This window comes from Podarcis vaucheri (genome assembly GCF_965113315.1).
Source record: "Podarcis vaucheri genome assembly, chromosome: 1".
Lineage (NCBI taxonomy): Eukaryota > Metazoa > Chordata > Lepidosauria > Squamata > Lacertidae > Podarcis > Podarcis vaucheri.
The window spans coordinates 85,169,693-85,183,394 of record NC_138759.1 but is presented as its reverse complement, the minus strand read 5'-3'; the positions used below and the strand labels follow the sequence as shown (position 1 = coordinate 85,183,394).

The 13,702-nt window shown below is 41.2% G+C and overlaps 3 protein-coding genes across 3 annotated transcripts; all 3 read right to left on the bottom strand.

The window, feature by feature from the left end:
• Positions 1 to 1,197: 1,197 nt before the first annotated feature.
• On the bottom strand, positions 1,198 to 2,124 carry LOC309526514 (olfactory receptor 5AP2-like; the record flags this gene model as incomplete). Its single annotated transcript, XM_082212708.1, has 1 exon — positions 1,198 to 2,124. The coding sequence occupies one exon, from the start codon at positions 2,122 to 2,124 to the stop codon at positions 1,198 to 1,200; it is 927 nt and encodes a 308-aa protein (XP_082068834.1).
• A 5,628-nt stretch (positions 2,125 to 7,752) lies between these two features.
• Positions 7,753 to 8,676, bottom strand: LOC309526520 (olfactory receptor 5AP2-like; the record flags this gene model as incomplete). Its single annotated transcript, XM_082212723.1, has 1 exon — positions 7,753 to 8,676. One exon carries the CDS (start codon positions 8,674 to 8,676, stop codon positions 7,753 to 7,755), a length of 924 nt encoding a protein of 307 aa, XP_082068849.1.
• Positions 8,677 to 12,275: 3,599 nt separating this feature from the next.
• LOC309526499 (olfactory receptor 5G9-like) lies at positions 12,276 to 13,202 on the bottom strand (the record flags this gene model as incomplete). Its single annotated transcript, XM_082212684.1, has 1 exon — positions 12,276 to 13,202. One exon carries the CDS (start codon positions 13,200 to 13,202, stop codon positions 12,276 to 12,278), a length of 927 nt encoding a protein of 308 aa, XP_082068810.1.
• Between the last annotated feature and the right edge of the window lie 500 nt (positions 13,203 to 13,702).

The following is a 13,702-nucleotide window of genomic DNA, read 5'->3' as shown; positions in this document are numbered from 1 at the left end:
TTCACCTGTCATCTATAATACTGTCTCCCTTCTCCTTAGGATTTAGTTTAAAGCACTCCTGATCAGGTTCAGGAGACTCTTATCAAACATATTGTTGCCAACCACTGTGTGAGGTGCAACTCATCTCCTGCTAGAAGTCCTTCCTCAAGCATATAACACCTGTGTTCAGAGATCTGCACTTGTTGCCAATCTGTGACAGGACCAGGTTCAAGGTGTTACTGTTAGTATATAAACCCCTTAACAACCAGTCTACCTACGATATCGCCTTACCCCATGTGAGTACACAATCGACAGAATTGGCATGTTTATAAATCAACAAAATACCTGCACCACATCTGTAAGAACATATCATTTGGTGTGCCAGCACTGACATTTTAGAACTCCCTGATTTTTTATATCGGACAGGTGCCTTCGCTGTATTCCTTGCTGTACCTGTTAAAGGCATTCTTATTCAGATAAACCTACCCATATGTTTAGAAATTTTGCAGGAGTATTAATTGTTTTAGTCTACTGTACTGCTGTTGTAACATTCTGCATATTTTAAATTACAGTTGCAAAACTTTTTAGTGATACAGTGGTACCTCGGGTTACAGACACTTCAGGGTTCAGACGCTTCAGGTTACAGACTCCGCTAACCCAGAAATAGTACCTCAGGTTAAGAACTTTGCTTCAGGATGAGAACAGAAATCATGCTCCAGCGGCGTAGCGGCATCAGGAGGCCCTATTAGCTAAAGTGGTACCTCATGTTAAGAACAATTTCAGGTTAAGAATAGACCTCCAGAATGAATTAAGTTCTTAACCTGAGGTACCACTGTACTGCTTTTCAACAAGTGTACAATCAAGAAGTTCATATATCTTTTCTTCTCTTCTTCAAAGACTATATTTCTTGAGACTTGTAGACTTCACTAGGCAGATGCTATCAATTACTCTTGGCACTTTCAGAGGAATTGGCTATTGAAGATATCATGCAAGAGAGGAATCCTGGATATATTTCCATAGTAGTCCAATTTCTGACCCATTGCAATATTTTCTTTCTTTCTTTCTTTCTTTCTTTCTTTCTTTCTTTCTTTCTTGTTTCCTCTCTCTCTCTTACTTTTTTATCTTCCAGTTAAACATCAGCCAAATGTCAGAGGCACAGCTGCAACCATCCAGCAGTCTGTACCAAAAGTCCTATATCAATTATAAGCTTTAACATTGTCAGGCAACATACTTCTCCATCACACGTCTCAAAGCACTCTTCACTTCCTTATTCCTCAAGCTGTAGATGAGGGGGTTTAGCATGGGTATTACCACCGCATACAACAAAGAGGCCACTTTGCCTCCATTTCTTGATGTATTAGGTTGGAGATACATAAAGATAAAGCTTCCATAAAGGATAATAACAGCCATCAGGTGGGAAGAGCAAGTGGAGAAGGCTTTATGCCTGCCCTCAACTGAGCGGATTCTCAAAATAGTGGCAACAATGTAAGAGTAAGAGATAAGGACTGTCAAATGGGTGCTTATCAGGTTAAAGCTAGCAAATGAAAACATGACAAAGATATTGAGGCTGGTATCAGAACAGGAAAGTTGAAAGAGTGGGGGACCTTCACAGTAAAAATGATCAATGACATTAGGACCACAAAATGATAAACGAGTCATGCAACCTGTGTGTATCACAGCATTGACAGTTCCAGCAATGTATGAACCAGCCACCAGAAAAGCACAAACCTTCTGAGACATGGTGATTGTGTAGGTGAGTGGGTTGCAGATGGCCATGTAGCGGTCATATGCCATAGCAGCCAGGAGGTAACACTCAGTGGTGGCAAAAGTTACATAAAAATAGAACTGAACTATACACTCATTGAAAGTAATCACTTTCTTTTCCCTTAGGAGGTCTTTCAGCAGCCTGGGACTGATGGTAGTTGAGTAGCAAATGTCTAAGAAGGACAAATTACTAAGGAAAAAATACATGGGGGTGTGAAATCGAGCATCAGCCCTGATTAACATAAGCATCCCAAGATTCCCCACAATTGTGATGAGATAATTGACTAGAAACAATGCAAACAAGATGGCAGCCAACTCTGGACTGTCAGTGAATCCCGTGAACACAAACTCCTTCACTCTACTGCTGTTCCTGTCAGACATTTTTTCCCCCTGATGGAATCAAAGAGAAACAAAATGGTGGTGGGTGAGGAGTGGGAAGATTTGGAAATCAGTCACCATCAGAAATGAGGTAATCAGTCTTCACCGCTATATGTGCTTTTTTAAATAGAGAAATTGAGGTTTAAACCCCTGAATTATGGCTGGAATATAAAATTTAAAGGATCCCCATTGTTGGAGAAGACCTTTAACATATGAGGATGGTGTTTCCATATCTCCTCCTTCAGAATTTAAAGCAGTGGCACTCTATTACCTTGAAATAAGGCAGTATACATAGCTTTACACAGCATAAAGAGAGGGTGATGTAGTAGGGTGGCCATATGTCCAGAACTTCCCGGACATATACGGAATACTGCAGTCGTAAGCAGAGTCCAGCTATAAATCGACAAAAATGTATGGGACAATCCAGACACATGGCAATCCATGTTGGCAGAGTCATTTTGGGGTGATTCCAATAAAAAAGCTAAACAGCTTTAGGCAAAACTAAAAAAGGTAAACGACTTTGGCAAAAAACCCAAAAACCTTTTGTGTCTAGATTTTCACTTTTTGAAATACGGCAACCATATGATATAGGGAGGGCAGAGGGGGACTGAGCCCACATTCCGACATGTGAAGATTCCCCAGAAACACCTCTGTCTGCGGCCAACTTGCCGGTATTGAACACTAAGTGATTATTATCAGCAGTGAACTAGGCCTGTCTACAAAGGGTGACCAATATATGTGCACATCTCATTCTGTTAAAGAAAACACATGGAAAACATATGCTCTTAAATTACACTTCATTTTGCAGTTTAATTCTGAGAATATTTCAGCGGAGCCCTTTCACAAACATGCATGCAGAAACATTGAAATCTCCTTGCTTGCAGTACTTACGACACCATCTTCCTGTAATGTTTGTGTATGTGTGTGCACTTTGCAAAAGTTACATGCATTTAAGAGAAAAATAGTTAATTGATTCTATTCAAAGCGTCCAAACACAAAATATTGGCACTATTATTTCATATCCTCCAACATTTCTATGATGAAATAGGGACGTTCCATTCCATAATGATGATTTTACTATTTATACCCCACACATCTTACTGGGTCACCCTAGCCACTCTGGGCAGCTTCCAACATATATAAAAACATAATAAAACATTAAACTTTTTTTAAAAAAAACTTCCCTGTACAGGATTGTCTTCAGGCGGCTTGGGGATCGAATAACTCCATACCGTCCAACATTTAACCAATGAAAATAGGGACATCCTTAGGGAAAGTGGGACATTCTGGGATCAAACCAGAGACTGGGATGACTTATCTAAATCAGGGACGTCCCTGGAAAATAGGGGCACTTGGAGTGTCTGTTATTGGCTAACAGCAATCATAAGTTAAATGTGCAGTTTCATTTTTTTCAAGAGAAGGGATTCAATTGGAACTTCTTTTTAACCCACTGTAGATATGAGCTTATCTCACATGTTTTGACCTTTAGAACTGTAATCTCCAGGTTGAAATTCCTGAATCAGGCCATATTTAAAGCAGTCAATAGCCTTTTGATGAACTTCAAATTCTTGGGCTCCAAGACTCCTCAGATCTTTGGCTCCTCGCATCATTTAGGCTGCACTCTCTTCTCTGCCCTCCTATCAGACCAGACAGGCTCTGCCCACCAGCTCCTTTCGTCTCCCTCAATAAGGGGTGTCTGCCTTCTTTGACCCTCTCTTTTTCCATGACTTACTATAGTGCTCATAAGCCATCAGGAGGAGTCTGGAGGCTTGGAAATTCTTATCCTCACCTTTACCCACCTGTAACCTATCGTGGTCAGCATGGTTAGGAGCAATGGGCTGGTCTAGCAGCTTCTATCCTACCATCAGGAAGTTACCTGGGATATCATTCTTTCCTTTCGTTGTGTCCTCCAGTGGAAGCAGCTACTGGATCATTTGCTCTTTCATAGATGCAAGAGTGGAATCTGTATTCCTCCAAGGTCCTCTAAGATTCAAACAACTGTTTGATAGGCAAGCATACTCTTGACTAAGATTGCTACAGATATTAGTGAAAGGCCTGCAGTTGCTGCATTGATTGAAAAAGTTCAGCATGTGCAACATAACATAGACCATAAAACTCTACAGTAGGGGTAGTCAACCTTTTTATACCTACCACCCACTAATGCATCTTTCTTGATGGTAACATTTCCTTACAGCTCACCAGTGCTCTGTGGAAGGAGGATTCAGCTTGTGCAGTACAATCCCCTACCACCCACCTAGAATCCTGAAACGCCCACTAGTGGGTGGTAGGAACCAGGTTGACAACCCCTGCTCTACAGCATCAAATAGTTAATGGTCTCTTGTTTACTGCTCTAAGGTTGTTGACTTCCAGTTTAATAATCTGCCTTGCATCAAAGTTAAATGCAGTGGTACCATGAGACTAACATGCCAACAATATCCCCACCCCCCTTGTGTACCAACTCCTTATGGGTTAATTAGTGCTCTGTAAGAAGAGGAAAGCTTTCAAGCCACTGTTCCTGTAAAAATAGCAGACCTTTCAAAATGGAGCAAGGCCCTCAACTCAGGCAGTTGTGTAACTCCATACACACAATGAACATCCTGGAGTTCATAGGCTTCTGAATGTGTGGTGCTTGTTACATGCATGTATATACAAATGCACACCTGAGATACATGAAGCCAAAGTCACTGCTTTCATGTGACAATTTTTTTAATAAGTTTCCACCAACTTATTAAAAAATCATCATGAAAACAGCTGGTTTGCTGTTTTATAACACTATTTGCCATTATCGGGTTTTATCCAATTTATATACAGAGTAGACCCACTGAAATTTATCAGCTATGTTAGTCATATCCGTTGATATTCTGAGTAGGATTAGTGCTCCATGGTTTTTATTGTTGTGTTGTAGTTTAATGAGTTGTTTGTGTGCTGCCTGGGTACCTTTGGGTTGAAGGGTGGATTATAAATACAACAACAACAACAATAAGGAGAAGCATGATGATGTTATCAGATCTTTTTAATGGAAATCTCCACTAGAAAGCAATAATAATAATAAATAATAAATTTTATTTATATCCCGCCCTCCCCAGCCGAGGCTGGGCTCAGGGCGGCTAACAACAATCAAAATAGTTCAACATTCATTGGTACATTGGTATATTGTCAGTGTTGTTAGGACTCTGCTCTCAAAAAAACAAAATATTATACTAAGTAACCCAAGAGAACCAGGGTTCTGTGGCCTCCTCCAAAACTTCCCTGCAGCTTCAACAGTTTCACAAGTATGAGGCACCAACTAGGCTACCACTGACTTCTGCTCTGTACTCTGGGCAGCCCAACCGGAAGTAAACACAAGTATATGGAGGTCACCAGATGGGCAAAAGCTGCTCAACTCTAACTTTCCCTTCCTCCAGCAAAATGATTTTAACAGCAATGGGTATAATGATGGACTTTATCTGATTGGTATTAGGAGAGTGCATTTTTTTATGTTTACATACCCAGTAGGGTAGGAATCACCTTTTTAATGTATGAAAGAAGACCTAAATTAGAAAGCTCATGAACTCCAGTCGTTGTAGCTACCTGTTGTTCTTAAGTTGGCACACAGTATACCATCTCCAATCCCAGCTACAATAAAATTTTAAAAACCAGTTTGTTTGTTTTCTGTGGAGCATCAACTACTTCTCCAACAAAGAAAACCAGAAGAAAGGCTTAATAAAAACAAAACAAGAAGTTCCTTCTCTAGAGTCTAGACAATGGGTGCTTAAAAGGTAAAGCAACGCTATAACCTCATTCCTTGGCTACTGAAAGGTGGCAGCAAGACAAAAGAAATGAGAGTAGTGTCTAGAAACTGGGATGTTGCAGACGCTAGAAACTGGGACATTGCAGACTAATGCTCATCCAGGGGAGGAGCAACTGCTGCTTTTGCAACCCTTCCCCATGGAATCCCATGTCTTTTATACAGTGTCCACTAGAACACCCTGACTCTGTAATCACAACATTACAAAACCCTCAGCAGTATGGACTGATGTAATACTAATAGAAGACTGTGTGGCCTTCATCAATCCATGCTCAATCAGCCTCAATGCGACTATTTAAAACATTATTTAAGTGCCTTGTTGAATCAGTTGAAGGCTCATCTAGCTCACCATCTTGTCACCAACATGAGCCAGTCAGAAGCTTCTGCATGCAGGGAGTTTTGGTGCTGACCATCTTCCTGTTGCTTGTCCCAGATATATGCTTCTTTTATCCAAAGAGGTTTCCATTAGCAATTCTGACTAGAAGCCATTGAGGTATCTATCCAATATAAATATGCCTAATAAGATAATTCTCCATGAAATCACACTTCAAAACGACCTTGACAGATTAGAGAACTGGGCCAAAACAAACAAGATGAACTTTAACAGGGAGAAATGTAAAGTATTGCACTTGGGCAAAAAAAATGAGAGGCACAAATACAAGATGGGTGACACCTGGCTTGAGAGGAGTACATGTGAAAAGGATCTAGGAGTCTTGGTTGACCACAAACTTGACATGAGCCAACAGTGTGACGCGGCAGCTAAAAAAGCCAATGCAATTCTGGGCTGCATCAATAGGAGCCACTGTATTCTGCTCTGGTCAGACCTCACCTGGAGTACTGTGTCCAGTTCTGGGCACCACAGTTCAAGAAGGACACTGACAAACTGGAACGTGTCCAGAGGAGGGCAACCAAAATGGTCAAAGGCCTGGAAACGATGCCTTATGAGGAACGGCTAAAGGGAGCTGGGCATGTTTAGCCTGGAGAAGAGGAGGTTAGGGGGTGATATGATAGCCATGTTCAAATATATAAAAGGATGTCATATAGAGGAGGGAGAAAGGTTGTTTTCTGCTGCTCCAGAGAAGTGGACATGGAGCAATGGATCCAAACTACAAGAAAGAAGATTCCACCTAAACATTAGGAAGAACTTCCTGACAGTAAGAGCTGTTCGACAGTGGAATTTGCTGCCAAGGAGTGTGGTGGAGTCTCCTTCTTTGGAGGTCTTTAAGCAGAGGCTTGACAACCATATGTCAGGAGTGCTCTGATGGTGTTTCCTGCTTGGCAGGGGGTTGGACTCGATGGCCCTTGCGGTCTATTCCAACTCTATGATTCTATGATTCTATACTATGATTCTATGAAATTTGTCCAAAGTAAGGACTATAATATGAGCTTACCTTACAGGGGTTTGGTAAGATGCCAGAGAGAATGTATGTAAAGTGCTTCAAACATTTAGTTATTTGCTTTTATTTGATCAGAATATGTATCAATATACATAGCGTTTCAACATCTGGACTCAAAGTAGTTCATACAGTAAAGCTGAGCAACAACTTGAAACACCATAAAGTATATTTCACTTCTATCTTCTGCTCTCTTAGTCAAAAAGGATATTCATTGAGTCTTCAAGGCTTCACTGGGAAGTTGCTATCAACTTCTTTTGGTTCTATAAGAGAGGCAGCTATTGGAGAAGTCCTATTGGAAAATAGTCCTTGAAATATTTCCACAAGGCCCAGTTTCTATTATTCTTTTTAAATATTCCAGTCAAATGTCAGCCAAATCCCAAATAAACAGCTGCTATCCTTCAGCAGTCTTCACAGAGCATTCCATATCAACACTAAACCTTAACATTGTCAGGCAATACGCTTCTCCATCACCCGTGTCAAAGCACTCTTGACTTCCTTGTTCCTCAAGCTGTAAATGAGAGGGTTTAGCATGGGAATTACCACCGCATACAACAAAGAGGTCACTTTGCCTCCATTTGATGAATTAGGTTGGAGGTAGATAAAGATCAAGCTTCCATAAAGGATGATGACAGCCAGCAGGTGAGAGGAGCAGGTGGAGAAAGCTTTGTGCCTGCCCTCAGCTGAGCGAATTCTCAAAATAGTGACAAAGATGTAAGTGTAAGAGATAAGGACAGTGAAATGGGTGCTTATCAGGTTAAAGCCAGCAAAAGCAAACATCACATACAAATTGATGCTGGTATCAGAACATGAAAGTTGAAAGAGTGGAGGACCTTCACAAAAAAAATGATCAATGACATTAGGACCACAAAAGGATAAATGAGTCAAACATCCTGTGTGTATCATAGAATTGACTGTTCCAGCAATATATGAACCAGCCACCAGAGAAACACAAACTTTCTGAGACATGGTGATTGTGTAGGTGAGTGGGTTGCAGATGGCCATGTACCGATCATATGCCATAGCAGCCAGGAGGTAACACTCAGTGGTGGCAAAAGTTACATAGAAATAGAATTGAACTAGACACTCATTGAAAGTAATCACTTTCTTTTCCCTTAAAAGGTCCATCAGCAGCCTTGGACTGATGGTGGTTGAGTAGCAAATATCTAAGAAGGACAAATTACTAAGGAAGAAATACATGGGGGTGTGAAGTCGAGCATCAACCCTGATTAACATAAGAATCCCAAAATTCCCCACAATTGTGATGAGATAATTGACTAGAAACAAGACAAACAAGATGGCAGCCAACTCTGGACTGTCAGTGAATCCCAAGAAGACAAACTCCTTCACTCTACTGCTGTTCCTGTCAGGCATTTTTCCCCCTGATGGAATCAAAGAGAAACAAAATGGGAAAACTGCTTAGTAGTTTTCTGTCTGAAATGAGGTAAGAAATCTCCACAGTTATATGGGTTTTTAATCCCTAGAAGGCGACAGCATTGTCATTAAAGGATGGTAATCGGTGGAGAACAGAACTTCATGTAGATGAGTACTGTAGAATTTCCATCTCTCCAGCTTCAGAAATAAAACAGAGTCACTACATTACTTGACATAGTGTTGCAATAAATAGCCTTACACAACATAAAAGCTTGTAACTTTAGGAAGGGCAAAGTGGGACTCAGCCACACCCACACCCTAACCCACATGTAGCCAACTTGGCTGATGACTGATCAACCTGCTTCTGAGCAAAAGGTTGCTCTAGCAGCTTCTACCCCGCTATCAAGAAATTACCTGGGACATCATTATTTTCTTTCTCCAGTGGAAGTTTCTACTGGTGCAACTGCTCCAATTTAGGTTCAAGAGTGGACTGTATTCCTCCAAGAACCTATAAAATGCATCTTACACTGTTTGATAAGGAGCTTGAATTGCTACAAAGTGGAAGACCTGAAGTTGCTTCACTGACAGAAAAAGTTCAGCATGTACAGCATGACATAGTCCATAAAGCTCAACATAATCCAATACGAAATGGTCTAAGATGGTTGACTTCCAGTGTAATAATTTGCATTGGGTCTAGTTATATACGATGGTGCCATGAGACCTAGATGCCAACAACAACTGTTTCCCCCTTCAGGTAAACAACCCCCTTAAGGGCTAATTAGGACTCAGTAAGAAGAGGAAAACTTTCAAGGTCTTGCACCTGGTAGAAATATCAGGCCTGTCAAAATGGAGCAAGGCACTCAAGTGAGGTGCCTGAGTAGCTTCATACATGCTATAGATACTATGGAGTTTATAGCTTTCTGAATGAGTGGTGCTTCTTCCCATGACACCTGTCCTTCTGCAAGACCTGTTGTTCATCTACTATTACTCCCAGAATGCCATGTCTTATTATCTGAGAACAGGACCATCTCCTTCCCTTGGGGCACAGCCCAGTACTTTGCTGCCCTCTCCATCATTCTCATCTCTTACATCTTATCAAACCCATGGAGTGTCAGGCTTCGAGAGAACAGCTTCCTCCCTCCCTTTTTCTGTGGATAAGCCAAACAAAGCAAAAATAGTCTCTTATCATTCAAAGAGATTACATAAGGAATCCAGCTCAAGAACAATGTGTCCATCTCAGAGGAAAGGTGCTCCCAATTAAGGTTTCTACCCACTTCCCCCATAGTCACTTCCGCTGCTTGCAACCTGATCTTGCAACCACCGTGCCTTTTGTGCAGCTACCTTATTTAATCTCCTGGACAACTGGACACTTCCCAGCAAACCAGAGTCTGTTAACTCTCTCTCTCTCCCTCCCAGTTCTTCTTCTTCTAGCTGTCACCCCAAGTTCCTCCCAACCTTTGTCTTCTGAACTATATCCCTCTGCGAACCACTGTTCCAAATCTATATTGTCCCACTGCTCCTGGGAAGATCCTGATCCAGGATCCTGATCCAGGACCCGGGGGGGGGGTTTCCCACCATTCCTCATCTGTGCAGCCCTCCTCAGCACGGACCCTGACATGAAGCCTTCTTCTGTGTATGTCTTTGAGCAAGACAAATAGGTGTCTGCGTTCTACACTCTAGTGCTCTTCATGCTCTTCATGCAGTCCTCTGATCTGCAGCCTGAGGAACAAAAGCTTTCAGAAAACACATGAACAAGGAGCAGAATTCCATCTTAAACTGAGATCCAGTGTTACTACTGATTCTCTTTTTGTGAGCTCAGTTATTAAAATGAGACTAATTCTACAGTTTTCCAAATGATTTCCTTTCACTTGTAACTGAATAAGAAAACAAGAGACTTTGGTTTTGTATGACATTCAGTGAGCAATTTGGTGCAAATTAAAACCAACTAAAATGTTGGCTAGTTTATCAAAACTCAAGTCCAAGGTACAATGTAAATCTACATGGTAGCAGGCAATTTTAAAAGGGTGTTGTTGCCAGTAAATAAAATAAGCAAGTAAAATCTAGTTATCTTTTTTCAGTAGCATTGCTAAGATTGTGTAAACAGAACTCCCTCACAGGGATAACTGCAACAGAAAACTACATAAGGTTTATTGTGTCGTAGAAAAAAACATGATTTCTGGTATTAACAATGTTTTTGATTCCCAATTTAATAATCTGTCCTGGGCCTTGTTAAATGCACTGATGCCATGAGAACAACATGCCAAAAACTGTTTCCCCCTCTTATTGTAAATAAACTCCTTAAGGGCTAATAAGGACTCTGTAAGGATATGAAAGCTTTCAAGGACTGGTATACAAGTGTTGTATTCATCTAACATATATCAAGAGTAGACCCACTGAAATATATAGGCCTAGATTCGTAATGTCCATTGATACCCATGGGTTTACTCCAAGTAGGACATACACTGGATGCAATCTACACCTTTTCTTTTGTACTCTTGATCATATTTTCATGAATGGTTTATGTACTGCCATGCATACTTTTGGGTTTAATTAGATGAAGACTCATTCACCCCAGCATTCTGTCTCCCGCTTAGAGGTGCCAAGTTCCAAGGGAGAATGGGGGCAGAACATCAGGTCATTGGGAGGAATCAGGAGGTGAAGCTGAACATAGCAGCAGCAGACCTTCAATGGCCAGTGGCCATTCCTCCTCCTCTTGCCACCACAACTGCCTGGGAGCTGCTTCCCTGCTCCTTCTCCTCCACAGCAGTAGAAGGAAAAGGTGCCAACCACTGATATCATGTCCCACTCAGCTCTGCACTTGGCCTCCTGCACCCCCTTTGAATATTGGGGACCTGGCCCCCTCCCTAAAAATATTGGGGGGGAGGGCTCAGCCTCTGGGAGATGCCCTCCCACATGAGCCAGCCTGCTGCTTCTGTTAACAGGGAATGATAGTGTTACACATCTTCCTGTTTCTTGTCCTTGATGTATACTGCTTCTGAACAAAGAGGATTGATTTAGCTATCCTGGCTAAAAGTAATTAGGGTTTCTATCCTCTATTCATGACCTGACTTTACCCAGTGTTTACATACTCTCCATGACTTTACCCAATGTTAGGAGAATAACACCACATTACTTTACATGATTGTTCCACAATACCAGAGAGAATGCATGTGAAGGACTGTGAATATCTAGTTATTTATTTCCATTTATTTAGAATCAGTATATACTGCTTTTCAATGACAAATGTACAGTACTTAACGGAATTTATGCTTTAAAAGTGGACAACAAATTAACACATCCTAAAACATATTTCTCTACTATTATCTGTTCCCTTACTCAAAGAGGATATTCCTTGAGACTTGTAGGCTCTACTGGATAGATGTTTTTGGCTGCTTAATCAGACCAGATGGCATATTGGAAAGAAGCCCAGGCAATTTTTCTGCAAAGGAGCCCAGTTTCTGACCCACTGTAATCCTTCCTTCCCTTTCCCTTTTGCTTTCCAGGTTTCAGTCAAACTTTAACCAGATGCCAGATACATAACTGCAATCATGCAGCAGTCAATATTTATATAAAGCTTACTGTACAAATAGTTAATATTGTTAGCGAACATACTTCTCCACTACCCGTCCCAAAGCACTCTTCACCTCCTTGTTCCTCAAGCTGTAGATGAGGGGATTTAGCATTGGTATTAACACCGCATACAACAAAGAGGCCACTTTCTTTCCTTTGGTTGATGAACTAGGTTGGAGATACATAAAGAAAAAGCTTCCATAAAGGATGATGACAGCCATCAGGTGAGAGGAGCAGGTGGAGAAGGCTTTTTGCCGACTCTCAGCTGAACGGATTCTCAGAATAGTGACAACAATATAAGAGTAAGAGATAAGGACTGTCAAATGAGTGACCACCAGGTTAAAGCCCACAAATGCAAACATCGCATACAAATTTACACTTGTATCAGAACAGGAAAGTTCAAAAACTGGGGGACCTTCACAAAAAAAATGATCAATGACATTAGGGCCACAGAAGGATAAACGAGTTATACAACCTGTGTGTATCATAGCATTGACAGATCCAGCAATGTATGAACCAGTCACCAGGCAAACACAGACTTTCTGAGACATGGTGATTGTGTAGGTGAGTGGGTTGCAGATGGCCATGTACCGGTCATACGCCATAGCAGCCAGGAGGTAACACTCAGTGGTGGCAAAAGTTACATAGAAATAGAATTGAACGAGACACTCAGTATAAGTAATCACTTTCTTTTCCCTTAAGAGGTCAATCAGCAGCCTGGGACTGATGGTGGTTGAATAGCAAATGTCTAAGAAGGACAAACTACTAAGGAAGAAATACATGGGGGTGTGAAGGCAAGCATCGGCCCTAATTAACAAAAGCATCCCAAGATTCCCCACAATTGTAATGCCATAGTTCACAAGAAACAATGCAAACATGGTGGCAGCCAACTCTGGACTGTCAGTGAATCCCGTGAACACAAACACCTTGACTCTACTGCTGTTCCTGTCAGCCATCTCCCCCCCCCCCCCGAATCAAGGAAAACAAAGGAGGATGAGTGAGGAATGGGACAATTCTTATTAGTTTGCTATGAGAAATAAGGGAATCAGTCTTTTCAACTATATGTATTTTCTTACAAATAAATAAAAGACAAACAGAGAGATTTTAACCCCTGAAAGTTGTCAGGACTATGAGATTTAATGCAAACAATGCAAACAAGATTGCAGCCAACTCTGGATGATCATTGAATCCCAAGAGCACAAACACTTTCCTTCTGCTACTGCTCCTGTTGGCCATCTTTTTCCCCCTGATGGAATCAAAGAGAAACAAAATAGGAAAACTGCTTAGTAGTTTTCTATCTGAAATGAGGTGAGCAACCTTCACAGTTATATGGGTTTTTAAAAAGAGAGAGGTTTTAATCCCTAGAAGACAGCAGTATTGTCATTAAAGGATGGTCATCGGTGGAGAACAGAACTTCATGTAGATGAGTAGTGTAGAATTTCCATCCCTCCAGCTT